This window comes from Sesamum indicum, linkage group LG4, assembly GCF_026168435.1.
Source record: "Sesamum indicum cultivar Baizhima isolate 11 linkage group LG4, ASM2616843v1, whole genome shotgun sequence".
Classification (NCBI taxonomy): domain Eukaryota; kingdom Viridiplantae; phylum Streptophyta; class Magnoliopsida; order Lamiales; family Pedaliaceae; genus Sesamum; species Sesamum indicum.
In genome coordinates, this window is record NC_142660.1 from 420,812 (window position 1) to 437,195 (window position 16,384).

Sequence of the window (16,384 nt, forward strand, 5' to 3'; positions counted from 1 at the left end):
CTTAGTGTCTGCTGGGCCAGATATTTTTCGTAGTGAACAGCCATGGAAATTTTACCATCCAAAGAAAAGCGAAGAATCATAGAGATATAAAATTTGTTCTATAATCCTACTCTAGTGTCGTGTCAGTCACAGATGACACTGCCTCCAGAATCAATATTTTGAAAGGTAAAAAATTTTCAATACTTACAAGAAGCAGAAACTAAAAACAATAAAGAAATCTAGTCCTGCTACTTCTGTTGTGTACCGAGTTCAGTTTTCCACAGTTGTATACTGCTCTTCAGATCCTCATATTCAACATAGAAGACTAGCATATGTATTGGTTATTTAATGAGGCTTCGAAAGTTGTCGAAATAAGGAAGTGTGGATCATGCGTAATCCGTTTGTACTGTCAAATCTTGTATCCCGAGGTCATGGTACATGCCATGGACATATTGGAGTATCGGGTAATCATCCATTCCCTGCTTCACCTGTATGCATCCAGCAGTAAAGAGAATGTGTAATTGATATGAGCAAAACATCAATCATATAATCCAGATAGAGATAACATACGAGCTGATCAATAGTCCATACCTGTAGTGAAATTGATCCAACAACATGACCTGGCACCAATTCCCAAAAACGAGCCTGAGAAACCTCTCCAATATCTTCGCGGGAACTTATCTAATGACAAGTAACATGAAAACGTTGCATTGAGATGCAATGCAATTAGGACTTTAGTACTTATATTCGATATTTGAAACTGAAAAATTCCATTTTTCCTCCCTTCACTCAAAAGCTGTTCGATGATAGCCAGATTTTACCTGTCTCCAGCATTTGCTTAAAGCTGAAGCAGGAATGCTAGGTGGTGCCATCTGCAGCAAAATACCCCCTGTGGCTTTAAAAAGTGGCATGACAAGCATAAAAACTGTAGCAGAAACTAGTCCCAAGCACAACACTTCAGCATTTTTAACCCTATGACAGAAAGAGAAAACAATTAGTAATAAGTGCAGTAATGATGGGAGCTTAAGGAATAAACTAAATTGAACCTATCTTCCTTAGATCACATCAAATTACCCAAGGCTAAGCAACCAGGACGCTAGGATTAACCCTGCACTGAGAAAATCAACATATTGCAGATTAATATACACAAAACAATATCAAACAGAGGGAATTTTCCAGAAAAGATAAAAGCAATCAGGTTTGCTGTTTCTCATACCTCCGGATCGAATCTGCTAGGACATGTAAGCAAACAGAGTGGTAGTTCATATCTTCAGCTTTTCTGTAAACTGAAACAAAAAAATAACAGTAACAATACAATCCGATCTAAAATAACTTGGAGGGAACAAACTGGAGAAGGGATTATGGAAGCAATTTATAGATTTCCAGGTCTACAGGCCACATAAATCACAAGCTTGATCTGTCTTTCATTATGACTAAATATATCTGCCAGAACTTTCAAGTTGATATTGTCCTTGTTTATGCTCATCCACTACCTACATGACACTGGAATTCTCGAACCCATAACTAGAAACATTGGCTCGATAATTTGACAAGAATTCCCAGGTAACTGTATATGTGGCATAATATGGCTCAATTTGTAAAGAATCACTAATCAAGCAATACAGCTACCTCTCCTTTCTTTGGAAATCTATGTGTGTATAATATGTTTACATTGAATCCTCATACGATTTCTATGATATGGAGATCATGTAAAGGGAGTTCTTAAGTGGAGGGTTGTTCAGTAAAAGTTAAATATGCAGCATCATTCAATACCTGATAGTTCAGGCAGCAGAAATGAGACTATACTAAGAGATCAAAACAAGAATAGTCGGAGTTCATCCAAGCCTTAATCTTTCTACAAATTGATCAAGAGATAGTACCAATTATTTCAGTTCACTAGAAGTTATGTAGCCTTTTTACTCAAAATCATGGACTTTCTATTCCAGCTTTCATCCAATCACATAAGAGATGTGCTTTCAGCAATTTAGCTGATGATGTTATCAACATGCAAGGGACGGGAACCATGAACAGACAACAAAATTTAGAATACGATATGTAAAAGAATAAGCCAAATGTTTTTTAGGAATTATTCAAAAAATAAAAAAACCCAAACATGTATAAGAAGCTCACCAAGATTGATTCGGGCATAATTCCTGAAGAACCAAACACCAATAAGATTTACAAGCAAATTCGTGACAGCTGAGACGATCAGGTAATGCCTAAAAGAGGTAGGGATCAGAGATAGCCATTACCATTTAGATTTTAACATTTAGATCAACTAATGATGAAACTAAAAGACAACGGAGATGATGAAAATTAAATGCAGCAAAACTTTCGCACCAAATCCAGCATAGATAAGAGTGAAAAAGGAGTGTTCTCCTCTAGCCCCTTCTTATTCTTGGTTTTCCATGTTCCTTTGTTTCTTTCCTTTGCTTCTTCAAAGAAAGTGTTCAAAATGGCAATTAATAAAGTTCATTATTAAATGTGATGCTTGTAACCTAATGATGATAGTTACTTTTCATAGAAACACCAAAACAGGAATTAGCACCAAAAAGGTTCTGATATGAACTGAATGCTTAAATGTGGTGGTCCATGCTTACACAAAATTTAGACCAGAGATAACTCTCATATTCATTACATTGATCTTGCAAGAGATGAGAAGTTCTATAACTCGCATTTATTTAAGAACATTTGCAGTCCGGGAAATAATGGGAAGTTGCATGAAGTGCTGATTTTGACCACTGCCGAAATACAGAATACCCTATGGCCTGATGCCCTAAGAACTAAAGCATTAGTTTTCTTTTCACCCCTCAGCACATAGTGAGTTGCACGAATGCTAGAATAAAATGAAACCTAAAAGTCCAGCAATACAATGAAATGCCAACTTACTTGTGCTCAGATTCGTCTTGTATGAAGGCATGAAGTGCTTCGACAGCTAAGGAGAAAGACAGGAATAAGAGAAATAGCTGTCTAAACAAGCACAGAACTGAGTGAGTGAGAGGGGAGAGATGAGAAAGAGGCAGTGATTATATTATGCAAAATATACTACATTACTTTTTCAAGTAACCAAAACAACAGAAAAATGCAGAGACAGAGAATAGTGAAAATCACTGAAGATTCCAAGGTCTTCAAAATAGTGATTCTCACTACTTCATCCCAGAAACAACATTAAGAATCCAACAACTAATAGACAGCCCAATGTAGCAAGTACTTACAGCATTGGTAAAGGCAGCTAAAACTTCTAGCCTTCCGTACCTATTGACAAAGACAGGAATCTACAAGTGAATTTATAATAGTTGAATTCTTTTCTTTTCTTTGCAAAATTCAAAACTTAGTTCTTAAAGATATATGTTAACATAAAAATAGCGTTCTTGAACTTGACCTAAATTTTGTATACAAGGAAAGGTAATGCATTCATCCGCTGTATTTGGTAGTTCCACATGAAAAGGCTAATTCCTTCTGTTAGTAAGAATAAAACATTACATTGCAAATCATACCCATATGTGTATGCACGATCAGGCTTCTGACGAGAAGCAGCAATTGCGAACAATGAAAACGATAGGAGGCCACAGCCGAATGTTAAATGAAATGCATCTGACACCAAGCCTAAAACCACATAGAGAAAGCAAATCATGAACAAAAGAAAGTAAGCAATCAACAAAAAGAGGCAGCCAACCAAACTCAACTCCAAAAAGCCTAATCTTATATAATATATTAATACAGATTTCTGTAAAGCCAAAAGAAAAGTCTAGCTATTGTCATTTGCTCAATGTCGGACACCTGAGTCATAAGCTGTTAATATTTGTGGGCATATCGATTTTCATGATTGTGTGGTCAATATATACTCTTCAAATGTTGATTTGACAACATTAAGCAATAGCATAACAGATATGCATCCACCAATAAACACTGTCAGCATAATTTTACTAGCTTTACATCAAATGCAATGACACTGCAACCACTAGAACTTAAAACCTGAAAGAACATATCCTTCTAAAAGAAAGCAAGGAATTATTTCGAACCAAATTAACAGTCTTCAACACATTCAATTCTTTCTAACGTGAAACATCACTGCTCCCTTTTTGTCAAAAAGATGAAGCTGTAGTTGAAATAATATGTAATCAATTCGGTGGCTAATGAAAATTAGAACGTTCTCTGTCAATCAACATCCAAGGTTTAAATTTTCACAAAACAAAAGAAAATCCCAGCTAACTAACATTTGATACGCTAGCGTAAACATCAACTAAGTTAAACTTACATACCAACACGTCCAGAGAAAAGCCCAATAACCAATTCAGCAGTCGAATACGCTACATTAAGCGAAATCAACACGAACAAACGCCTCATATTCCTGTTTCCAGACCTTAATCCCCCCAAAATCAACGGAACAAACGAAAACCCAGAAAATTTCTCATCAAATCCCTTGGAGTAATCTGGATAATAACTGGCCGGCGCTATATCTATGCTCGACACGCTGCGCGAAAGCATAGGTTGCGGAGTGTGAGCCTCGTTCTGACGCATCGACACTTGGCGAGAGAACGCAAATCGGCGATCTGCGCTTTCTCCAAAATCGAAATCGCCGGTATACGATCTCGGAGAATCAGCTACCTTCTGGTAGCTAAACGCAGTGTTCTGATTCCTCGTGCGTGGAAAAGGCGAATGACTGTCCATTTCTTATTGCAAATGCAAGAAAAAATCGAACTGTACTGCGTCTTGTACAATTCAAGCGTGTTAATTTCACATATACAAGTATGAAGAATTTGTTGTATGCACGTAATCCAGAAAATGGCGAACCAACGTCGATTTTGTGAAGCGGTGAAACACTGACTGATTCGTGGTTATTGTAGTAATCTTGGAGGGGCAGGCAGTAGTAGTTGTAGTTCCTCAGTCAAAGTAAACGGACAGACCAATACTTTTTTTCTTTGATGTGGAGAGACCGATACGCTAATGCGACTTTGCAGCCCTATATTGCATCGCATGATTAATTAGGCCATACTTTTTTATTTATAGAAATTATCAATTTTACTTTTAAATAAAATCAAAATATCATCCAAAATATTAAATTAAAATGTAATCAGATTTTATATTCCAAATTAAAAAAAGCAATTAAATTTTATATTAACTCGTTTAATATATCTGGGAAGATCTTCCTTGATTTGTTTTAGTGTTAAGAAATTTTATATCTAATCTTCTGTAGATATTATATATAGACTTGGGCATGTGTGATCAATACAATGGATTAGATTCAACTTAATGAATTATTTTTATTATTTCATAATAAAAAATAGCTATCGTGGGTGGCCGTCTAGCAAAAGTTTATAGCACTAGAGATTAGGTGAATAACTGCGTGAACATTTAGACTCCAAACTCATACGAGTAAGGTTCTTTCATCGACCGCATCTCGGTCTTAGTCTAAGATATGAAATTGGGCATCGATTCTCATCCTTGACGAGACATCTATACTTATAACTCGAGTCCTCATTTACCACACTGATTGGACCGAAAAATCTATCTCATTCATTCAATCATTGTTGCCATAGATTTTGAAGGCATAAACGGGTCTCAGAGCGTATAGGAGACACTTATGATACAATATTGATAGGGGACAGATTCTATTTTCAATCCACCATCCTTGTTACATACTCCGATTGCACTAGATAAGGTTTATGGTGAACATACCTCAAGATACATCCACCTCTCGATATATCCAAGATAGAGTCTTCATAAGCATGTGATTGTCATGATTTCTCAAGTTTGAAGACTAATCTCGTACTATCAGAACCGGGAATTCCAGTAATACCGATCAAGCCTTCAAGACTTTCATATGATGATTCTCGCGAGTTAGTTTAATCAGTCGACTACCTTGCCAACTAACCTACTAAAATTGCATAGACGACCTACGTCTCCTGCTGATGAAACGCGGCTGCAATACTTAGTGCTAGTCTCTATAGGACTCTCAATGCCTCTTCTCGAGGTCCTCGACATGGAATATTTTACTGACCTTTAGAAATTGGTTTCAAGTTGTCAAACCTATGCGCAACCCAACTTCACATATTTAACCTTTTGATCTGCGGTCATTTTGTTGTGACATTGAAACCCTATTCAATGTGAGTTTTAAGCACAACAACACAATGCCAGTATGATAAATTCTTACCATATTCATCACTCTAATATTATTTTGATAAAGATTGACGAGTAGAAAAAGGCCAATCTAATTGGCTTTTTTATCACATATTCCAACAATCTCCTACTTGACCATTAAGTCAATTACCCATGTCTCTCAAAACCTTTTGAGTATGAACAATCTACGATACCGACTCAGTCTCTTAGGTCTACTTTATTTTCGGTTGGAGCTGCATGGTCCAACCATATGCCTCCTCATCATTGCTACCTATAGATGGTGGTTCATCTAAGAACTTTCTCTGAATCTTGTGATGAGCTCTCGAGCCCAAAAGCTTTTGCTATAGCCTTGTCTTTGCCTCCAAGATTACAATCGGCTCGACCATGCAAGGCACCACATCCAGTTGATGTATGCAGTTTTTCAATGCAAAAGTCGTCATACATTCGACTTTTAAGATAAAACGTCTACTTGAAACCCCTTCAAGCTACCACGCTCAACATCAAGTTCGAACTTGTCTATACTTTGAGAGCTTATTCATTATTCACATGAATCTGGAAGCTAGTATCACTTAGCCTTCCAAAAATCAACTCTCCACAAATCGTGTGTCAGGAACACTTTTTTAATCTTTATTCAGGTATTAAGGGCTGCTCTTGACAACTGTCTACTGCCTTATGGGTGTATTCTCGTTATATGTTGTGTTATGTCCAAAGCATACACAACATTGGATCCAACACACCAAAGCAACACTTCATGTTGTCTACGACAAAGACATAAGGAATATCAGAAACATCTAAGTTTTCTCATCAGTGAGAGACAATTAAGTCTTGAACAACTTAAGCTTTCCATCAATTAGACATAACTGCGTCTTGAACAGCTTAAGCTTTCTCATCAATCACCTGTAACCTAGTCTTAAACATCTTATCCCCTTCTATATAGGAATTTAATTCCTTTTATGGAGAATTTCGTTAACCATAATGTCTGTATAGTATTTCCCAAATATTTTAACCTCATTCTAAATGAGTAAATATTTATACGCTAAACACTTTGGAACTCAACCAACTTCTACTGACCTTTGAGCTCGTTTTATCAAATCATACCCAGGTATGATCTTTGACAAATAGGATATTTCAGTTATGGGAAATTTCAAACCCAGTTTGAACTTCATAATGAATCATTAGGCTCCAAGTAATTGACTCTGAAGGATTTCCCACACTGCTCCTCCTTATGTCTTATTGAATTATAATTCAATCGTTTGGACAAGCAAGGACTGAAAGACAGTCAATTAGAAAAAATATGCGATTATCAATGATGTTTTGAAAAGTTGTATAAAATCAAACCCCCACTATTTTCTTGACATATGTAGGATTAGTCTATTAACTCAAGTACTTTGTAGGACGAACGTTTTTCATACAGTCAGGCCAAAGTGGTTCAGTGAAATACTGATCAAATAAAGTTCAATTTAATTTGATTTCTTCCTTATCAAAAGACCGTTCTACTATAGTCCCTTCAAAAAGAACTTCATGAGTGAGAATCACATTCTCTCCAAATATTCCATTTTACTAGTTATACGTTTATTCACTAAACTATCAATTTTCAACATATTTAGTCCTAATCATTCTATTCCCATCAAAACTAATGAAAATGAGCACGTGGATATGAGAAAGGAGGGAAATTAATAGCTGAATTTTAGTGCCAAAAATCGGGACAAAAACTAAGTATATCTTATTAGTAGCAAATTTGGGGCCAAAATCCAACCTCCCCCCCCCCCCTCTCGTTTTTCACGTCACCATGCCCTCATGTGCACATCTCCTTTGGTTTTGTTAGAGACAAATAATTAGGATCAACTCTATTCAAAATGGATTACTTTTAAGAATCAAAAGTGTAACTTATGAAATAAGAGAGACCAAAATCGTAATTTTTTTTACCGGAATACTCTAAAGGATATAATCCATAAACATTTTAAATTATATAAAAAATATTTTTTAGTAATTTTCGATAAAAAAAAAAGGAGAAAAATCCATGGCAGAGAAAAGGAATTAGGCAGAAAAACACAAAAATGGTGTGAGTTGAAATTTAAAAATTCTGTCAAAAATCCAGATTTTTTAGTGGAATTTCCAAAAATATTTAAAATTTTCCTACAGTATCTTCGATGGATACCAAAAGAAATTTAATACACTTGAAAGTGACATGGGAAATCTCATCTGAAAAATTGTAGGAAAACTAGCCTAATTTAGTATATGTTGATTGAATTCGTCTAAAACTTTATATTCAGCATAGATTACTAAAAAAAGAATATGAACCATTATTTATATTAAATAACATCCAAAAGTTGTACAATAAAAAAAATATTAAATTAAAAATAGAGAGAAAAATTTGCATATGCATTACACCATACGCGTGCAGGGGACGTTTCATGCATTTTTAAAATTGAAGATATCTAATTTGGTGGGGTTTTTTTTTCAAAAGATATTATTTGCTTATTTCCTATATCACGTGTAGGTACAACTTACCAATAATTTGTTGTGTAAATAATTATCTATGTAAAATTGAGAAATATGTATATACCAACTTGATAAGAGTTTAATGAGTTCGTAATGTAAAAAAAGAAGAAACGACAATTTGATTTGAGCTTATAATGCAAAATAATAACAAAATGTAATAATCTTGAATACACAAATTTTAATTAATTAAAAAACTTAAAAATTAGTATTTTAATTAATAAAAAATCTTAAATGAATTAATTAAAAGGATAACTTGATTTTTTCAAGAAATAATTAGGAGGAAAAAAAAATAGCTATGGTATAATTTTTCAATTTGTATGGGATCTATGGATTAATTCTCATGTGAGCAATACAGAAACTCAGAAATTCATATTATTTTTATTCAACACAAAGATAATTCATGATTTGAATAATTTTGACACATTAAAGTTTTGTGACTGTAACAGCTGAATGACAAATAACTAGCTAAATTCTTGTTACATTTTCATTTAGCAACAACTTTATGTTTTTTCTTAGTTAATCTAAAACAACCCAAATGAGTTAGATCTAGAAGGGGGTTGTTTCTTGTGCTTTGGCGATGGTGCTGATGCACTTGAAGGTGGGTGAGATGGCTTGTATTTGCGCTTGATTTGATAAAATTCCTTCACATCGTCCGACACTTTCGAATGAGGTGCTTTGCCCTTTGGTGCTGGTGCTGGTGCATATTTATGTGGATGATGTCGTTTGTGTTTGAGTTCGATCTCATTAATTTCCTTGTCTAATTCAACATCATCGTCCAATAATTGTGAACGTGGTGAATTAGGCTTTGGTGTTGGTGCTGGTGCATGTCTAGGTGGATGATGTGGCTTGTGTTTGTGTAGCTCTTGCCCATAACCAAATTTATCATTGGCAATGGCTGGGATTGCAAAAAGCACACCAAGCAAAAGGACTAAGAAAAATGCTCTTGACATGACTCGAATTGTTTGGTTAAATTTTGGGGTGGTGAAAATCTTTGAGAGAGATGTTGGTTTTTATAGTGAAATATTGTAAACTCCTATTTTATGAGCAAATATCACCCTACCAGTATATGGAATATAGATTCATTCACTTACCAAAGTATATATGAAGCCATCCTGCATTTTTGTACACGTGGTCTATACATATTATTTTCAATCAATAACACTAGTTATATAGTAGATTGGATTTTTAATGAAATACCTATTGCATTTAATATGTGCAGTGTTTTTAATAATTACACGATTTGTATAGTAGATTGTATTCTGTATTGTCCATGGTATTACATTTAAACTATATAATTATATGGTAAATTGGATTTTTATTCTAAATTTTACTACATGTAAGGCATGCATTGTTTTGAATCAATGCACTATTTGTACAATGGATGTAATTTTTGATTCATGCAAAAGCAAAAATGATCATGATTTTGTGAAAAATAAAAAAAAATAAATCATAAATAGTAGCTCATTTTTTTATACTAGAAGTTTTACTAAATAGAAAATTTTACAATAAGCAAACCTGCGGGGTCGCATTGTATTTAAAAAAATAAATATACTATTTACAGAAATGGTCCCTCATCTTTTGTTTTTTTACATTGGTTCCACTGTTTTATTCTGCCTCGTTGCTAGGGCCTCCTCTTTCGTCACTATTTTCCCGCCATGGCAGCAGCAGCAGCACCCGTGGAGGTCGACTCAGGAAATGGTGTACTCCAGAGGAAACAGTCCATATATAAATCCATGGTAAACTCATGAGAAAATCATGATTTCTGCTTGTGCAATTTGCTTCCGTTCCATGAGATTATCGTGCTTTGCTCCTCTGATTTTGGCACTAGTTCATATGTGTGTTTCTTTTCTTGTGGGGTTATCTGTTGCAGGATGAGAGCTTTGAGATACAGAAGGAGATGTACAGAGGTCAACAGTACAGTCAAATATACTTTGCAAGACTTCATCTTATGAGAACTCTGCTTTACTCTCTTCTCCCGACCTGGAAACCCCATTTGCCAAGTACCCTTCTTTTAATATTCTAAGTTTCACGTGATTCTAGCTGATTTTTATGTAAAAGTCCGAGCTTGTTGCTTTACAGTCCTATATGTTCAATTTTGCTTGCATCTTGTTGACCTGGGCTTCTCTCGCATCCCCGCTTTTTCTTTTCCTTTTTAATAAGTACAAGTAGAGTCATCCGAGATAGGTAAATGTGTATAGAAGCTAATTTGTTGCTGGGTTATGCATCCGCTACATTATGGTCTTCTTGTGAGTTTTTTGTTTTTGATTGAGCTTTGAAGGAATGAATAGATGTTGAACTCCGATTTGGATTTGTTCATATTGTCTTTGGTAGGGTCTTAGGACCCCCAGTTTATATTTGTATGAAACTCTGGTTGTCATATGGTTTACCTGAAGTAATACTAAGTATTTACTTTTTGTGTTACTCTCTCCTTCATAAATGAACATGAAAGAAGGAAAGCAAAGAGAGACGAAAATAAAGGAAGATATAAACAATCTCTGCCCCTTCCATTCTATCCTAGTGAAAAAATATTCAATATATTTAACCAATCTTTGGGTTGAACTGTGATAACTGAGAATTACTTGCATTATAATATTATTATCTGTGTTTTCAAAATTCAGTTGAGACTGAGCATTGAGGGCTTAATACATGAACAATCGGAAAGAGAAGAGCAGAAAAGTGGGACCTATGCCTTGGTAGATATTGGTTTGGGAAATAACTTTTCGTAGTTCTTCATTTTTCTTAGTCAAATACAGACTTGAAACATGGGCTAGGTTCTATAGGTATGTCTTCATATTTGTTGGTGCAGGTATTTTATCTTAGAACTTCATGAACATCTGGACTTGAACCTACTAGCATGCTTTTGGCCCTCATATTACATTGGATTAGCTGACTCTTGAGCTCCATGGACTAATGTGGCTTTATGCGACCATTTTATTGGTTGCAGTTTGTACTGTGCTAGGACTGGAAGAAGGAAAGGAATGCATTATTGTCGGAACCCTTTACAAGCACATGAAGCTCAAACCTTCCATACTTGATGAGTATTCAAAGGAGGTACTTAGGTTGTTATTGGTTGCTGCTTATGATTTCCCCCTTTTTTTCCAAGTTTTAAGATTGCAGTCTTCATCTTGAGTCCATTACCTTGAATGTACGCCACACAGAGATCAGCAAGCCCGCTTGTAAAACCCCATAATTTTGTGCACTCAGACGATTATCTAGTTTTGGAGGATGAGAGTGGCCGAGTTAAACTCCGTGGATCTCTTCTTTTACCATCTGTATATGTAACAGGTACGTGATCAGATTCTCATGAGTTTCAGGGTAGGTTATCTAAGAATGTCGGGCATGTGATTGTCTCCATTCTGTTTTGTTCACTTTTGAGGCTGTTTATACCTTATCGAGATTGGTTATTAGAAATTGTTTCACCAGGGGATTTAACTCAATTATCTCAGTTTTACCAACTTGAATTAGCACCAATACTTTGTACCAGCTGTAAAAGAGCTCTCATGAAGAATTTCCTTAAACAGCTTCTACAAAGTTGCATACCCGAAAAGTATGGCCTGTCTACTTCGTGTTTTTGGACGAAATGTGCTAATCGTATGTAGTTCTTATAATTTTTTTTCCAGGTATAGTGGTCGCATTGCATGGAAAAGAAACTGGGGCAGGAGATTTTGTGGTCGAAGATATCTTGGAAGCTGGCCTTCCTCACCAGATAGAGCTGCCACTTAATTCTGGTAAAGCCACACAACTTTCATTTTACCCTCATTACAATGCTTTTACTGGTCTAACTCATGCTCATAATTGTTTTGAATTTGGCTACGGACGAGCAGCTTGGGTAAAGGCATCATTTCTATTTATGAGGGTATTACCAAATGCATGAAATGGCGACAGATAACTTATAGGAGATGGCGAAGCTAACGTCATGCTTATGATCAAATTATTGTTTGATGGATGGAAAATCACTTATATGTTGAAGTAATGGCTTAAACATCTCTAGGCAACAATGTTGTTAGGAACTGGGTGTGGGAAACTAGAAAATGAGCATTAGAATGCATTAACTTAAATTATTGCAACTAGAAGTTGAAATCATGTTCTTTAATTAAAGTAGTAAATTTTCTGTACATTTTCGCTCTTTCTAATTTGGCATAGTCCTTTGGGTCTGAGATTTTGCTGTATTTTGTCTTGTAATACGTGGTGTCACAAAGATAATTGTTAATATTCTTATAGTTTTGTTTGTTGACCTGGAAGCATGTTTTAATAGCTATAATCCTAATATCAGAATGAGATGTATCTCTGAGATCTTGGATTGTCATCTCTATTGTGTATGTATGGTCTTGTAAGTGGCATTTTATAATAGTTTGCAGTGGCAAGATAACTCCCCGAGCCTAATACCTATTCTTCAAACAAGTTTTTTAGCACGCTTTCTGTCGGGTTTTAACAGAGTAGACGATTTATAGAAGCTTCTTAAACACTATTAGCTGGATGTTTTCTGGATGTATGTATTCACATTACTTATTTGACCACCATCTGGAACAGGTGAGGATAAATATGTCGTTTTCATATCGGGATTGAGTGTTGGGAGCAGCTCCGCTAATCCTCTCCATTTTCAGCTCTTTGTTGACCATATAACGGGACATCTTGGAGATGAAAAGGTCTAAGTGTAATTCTCATATGCTCCTTTTGACTATATCTTACATTCCTAAGTGAATGATCACTTGTCTGACATAATCCCATAATTTATCTTTTGTATCAGGAACAAGGCATTGCAGCTCAAATTGTTCAAGTTGTCGTCGCTGGGAATTCTGTTGAATTTCCTCGTGGGCTTCTTAATGGTCAGGTAACATCTTTCATCCACAGTTGTTTATACTTTATTGTAAGGTTTTGTTTCTGCGAACTCATTATGGCTTTATCATTTATGCTTTACTGTAATTGTCATATTTGTCTTGAAAATGTGGGTGGACCTGATTCACCAACACAATTCTTGTATGAGCATGCAGATCATTCTCCAAGCACAATGCATTACTGTAAATTTTTAAAATTTGAACTTTTATCGGGTCCTGTTTCTCACCTTGTGGTGGTCTCTTTATAGTTGGAAAACAGAAATAATTGGACTTTCCGTTGTAGTCCGGGACAATTACTTTAGGATGGTGGACAAGAATAAGCTGGAACGAAATTTTTTTCCTATTTTTAATGAGAACGTGCTAAACTCCAACCGTAATAGAAACAGAACAAGAAATTCATTTGTGGACCTTAATCTTTATTTATAGTTGAACAACCAGTGGCGGTTAAACCTCCTTCTGCATAGCAATTCATAATTCCATGGGCTGCAATCTTATTTACATTATAACGCCTATTTGATTTTAACGAAGAAATCCAATCTTGTGTTTGTGGGGGTATCCCAGTTATGTTTTGCTGTTCCTGATGTTCCTATGATCTGTCTTACAATTGATTATCGCAGAACTTGGGTTCAAAGGATCAGTCCAGACTATCGGAGCCAATAAAAGAGCTTGATATCCTTCTGACTCAGGTAATTTCTATGTTTTTGCTGAAATGTAGATTCTATGGCAAAATACGATTTGTGGAATCTGAAACGGTCTGCAGATTGCTGCAGGAATAGCTTTAGACATAATGCCAGGAACCAGTGACCCTGCAAATTTCTCTTTGCCACAACAGGTTTCTGTTACACTGATCACATTGTGGTTGATATGCTGCATTTATGTGTACTATATTTTTGTTGACATCAAGCCTTTTGTCCTCCATTTCTATGTAAGCCTTTGCACAAATGCCTTTTTCCTGGATCAGCAGCTTATAACACTTTCAGATCCTGTACTAATCCTCATTCATTCGAGCTAGACAATGTGAGGTAAGATATATTATTTTGGCTAAGTATCTGTTGAACTGGGACAGCTTCATACTTCTGTTATTGCTTCAGGTTTCTTGGAACATCAGGTCAGAACATCGACGATCTTGCAAAGTATTCTGATGCAAAAAGCAAACTTGAATTCATGGAAAGGACATTGAGATGGAGGCACCTAGCACCAACAGCTCCAAATACTCTAGGTTAGCTTCCTGCTGGATTGCCTAAGTTTGGTGAATGCTTTTCGTGAAATCTATACTTTTCCCATTTCTTAGAATAGTAATGGCCTGTTAAACAAAGAAGCTTTATTATTGAATGGCTTACGAACTTTAGTTTCTGGTGCCAAAATCCAACAAGAAATTTATGAGGTACTGAGGCACCCTGATTTTTTGGAATGGAGCATCTTTTCTGAGCACCAAGAATGCCAAGGGAATTGACTGTTTGATATGTATTCCATAAGTGCTATGTTTTCTCTGATTCAGAGTCATTTCCTCTTCAATCCACAGGGTGTTATCCTTTTACCGATAGAGATCCATTTTTCATTGAGAAGTGTCCTCATGTCTACTTTGTTGGTAATCAAGAGAAATACGAGTCTAGCTTGATTAAGGGTAAGTTTTTATAGTATTACTTGCCATTCAGACTATTGCTATATCTTGCCATAGAATGTATAACATAACTGGTTTTACTAAACTGCAGGATCGGATGGGCAGGTGGTAAGACTTATTTGCATTCCTAGATTTGCTGAAACAGGAACTGCTGTTGTGGTAAGTTATGAAAAATGTTAGAATATAAAAATGTCAACAAATCTGATATATCAGTGATGCTTTATTCAACCAATTCCCAATAGTAATCCGCACGGAAGAGAGATGGATAGCAAGAAACTTTTTTTCTTGAAATATCTGACAATTTACCTAAGTCCCAGCCTTTACGCACTGAAATGAAATGTACAAAGTAATATGAACCACTTGGTCCTACTTATTTGATAACTCCCTCATCCCTAATGGGTTGCCTAAATTTGTCATTACTCTGCTGTCAGCCCTGCCATCACCCTGTTATAGCATGCAGAATCACACAATTGATAAAATGTACCTAAAAGAATATACAGCAATAATTAAATGAAAGACCACCTACTTTAGATAAGCAATCTACACTAGAAGCTACTTGTGCTAGGAACTTTTGCATTCAGCATTCTGTCTGTAACCTCTGTCTGGCTGTTGTTTTGATGACATTGTGCAGTTGAACTTGAGGAACCTTGAATGCCATGCTCTCAGTTTTGGGACTCAATTCAGTTCATAAGTAGAAGGTATGATGCGCCATACGGATTGCAGCATTGTTCTGGAATCTGGTCTTCATATGAGCAATTGCTAAGAAATCTTGTTCTTGAAAGTTCAGCGATGATCTTAATAGATTAAGAGCCAACAGTAATGCTAACTGACTATTAGCAAAGTAAAAGCGAATAGATGGCCAAAGAACCTGATGCATAGAATTGAATATCCTAAAAAAGTTACCTATTGTTCCCATTTTTCCGGTTTTGCTGGTTTTTCTGTTTCTGCTGTCTTGAGTTTGGTTAGACCTTTCTTTTCAAATTGAGTTGACTCCCTCTCCTAGCTCCTTTTTGATGTTTACAGGTTTGGGAGCTGTACAAACAAAAATTGGAGCTGGGATTAAGAAGCTAGGTTTTGACGTATTCAGGCATTTTCCTCTCTTGTTCCCAAGAAGCAACTGTTTGTAACAGTTGGAGCGAACAACAGTAAGGGGGTCAAGTTAAGGGCATGTCTGCAGCAGTTTCTACTGCGGAGATTCTTAATGTACCAATTATTGTACATTCACAAAATGTTCACTAGTTTTGTTCTCTAATTCCTTCTGTACCACTAGAAATGAACATATCTGTTATACTTGTGCTAATTGAAAGTTATGCTGTTTTCGATCTCT

At 35.8% G+C, this 16,384-nt stretch overlaps 2 protein-coding genes across 2 annotated transcripts; one reads left to right on the top strand and one right to left on the bottom strand.

Moving 5' to 3' along the window:
- Positions 1-85: 85 nt before the first annotated feature.
- On the bottom strand, positions 86-4,910 carry LOC105159773 (Cation efflux family protein). Its single transcript, XM_088879628.1, has 10 exons — positions 4,242-4,910; positions 3,477-3,585; positions 3,195-3,234; positions 2,869-2,945; positions 2,110-2,198; positions 1,196-1,265; positions 1,054-1,092; positions 801-951; positions 571-660; positions 86-467 (listed from the first exon to the last, which is right to left on the bottom strand). Exons 1-10 carry the CDS (start codon positions 4,648-4,650, stop codon positions 366-368), a joined length of 1,176 nt encoding a protein of 391 aa, XP_088735754.1. The 5' UTR covers positions 4,651-4,910; the 3' UTR covers positions 86-365.
- A 5,269-nt stretch (positions 4,911-10,179) lies between these two features.
- Positions 10,180-16,381, top strand: POLD2 (DNA polymerase delta small subunit). The gene is made up of 15 exons (XM_011076823.3): positions 10,180-10,337; positions 10,472-10,601; positions 11,546-11,652; positions 11,760-11,886; positions 12,222-12,329; positions 13,132-13,247; positions 13,349-13,432; positions 14,054-14,122; positions 14,197-14,268; positions 14,367-14,458; positions 14,528-14,655; positions 14,959-15,060; positions 15,149-15,216; positions 15,689-15,755; positions 16,081-16,381. The coding sequence occupies exons 1-14, from the start codon at positions 10,257-10,259 to the stop codon at positions 15,746-15,748; spliced, it is 1,344 nt and encodes a 447-aa protein (XP_011075125.1). The 5' UTR covers positions 10,180-10,256; the 3' UTR covers positions 15,749-15,755; positions 16,081-16,381.
- Positions 16,382-16,384: the final 3 nt, after the last annotated feature.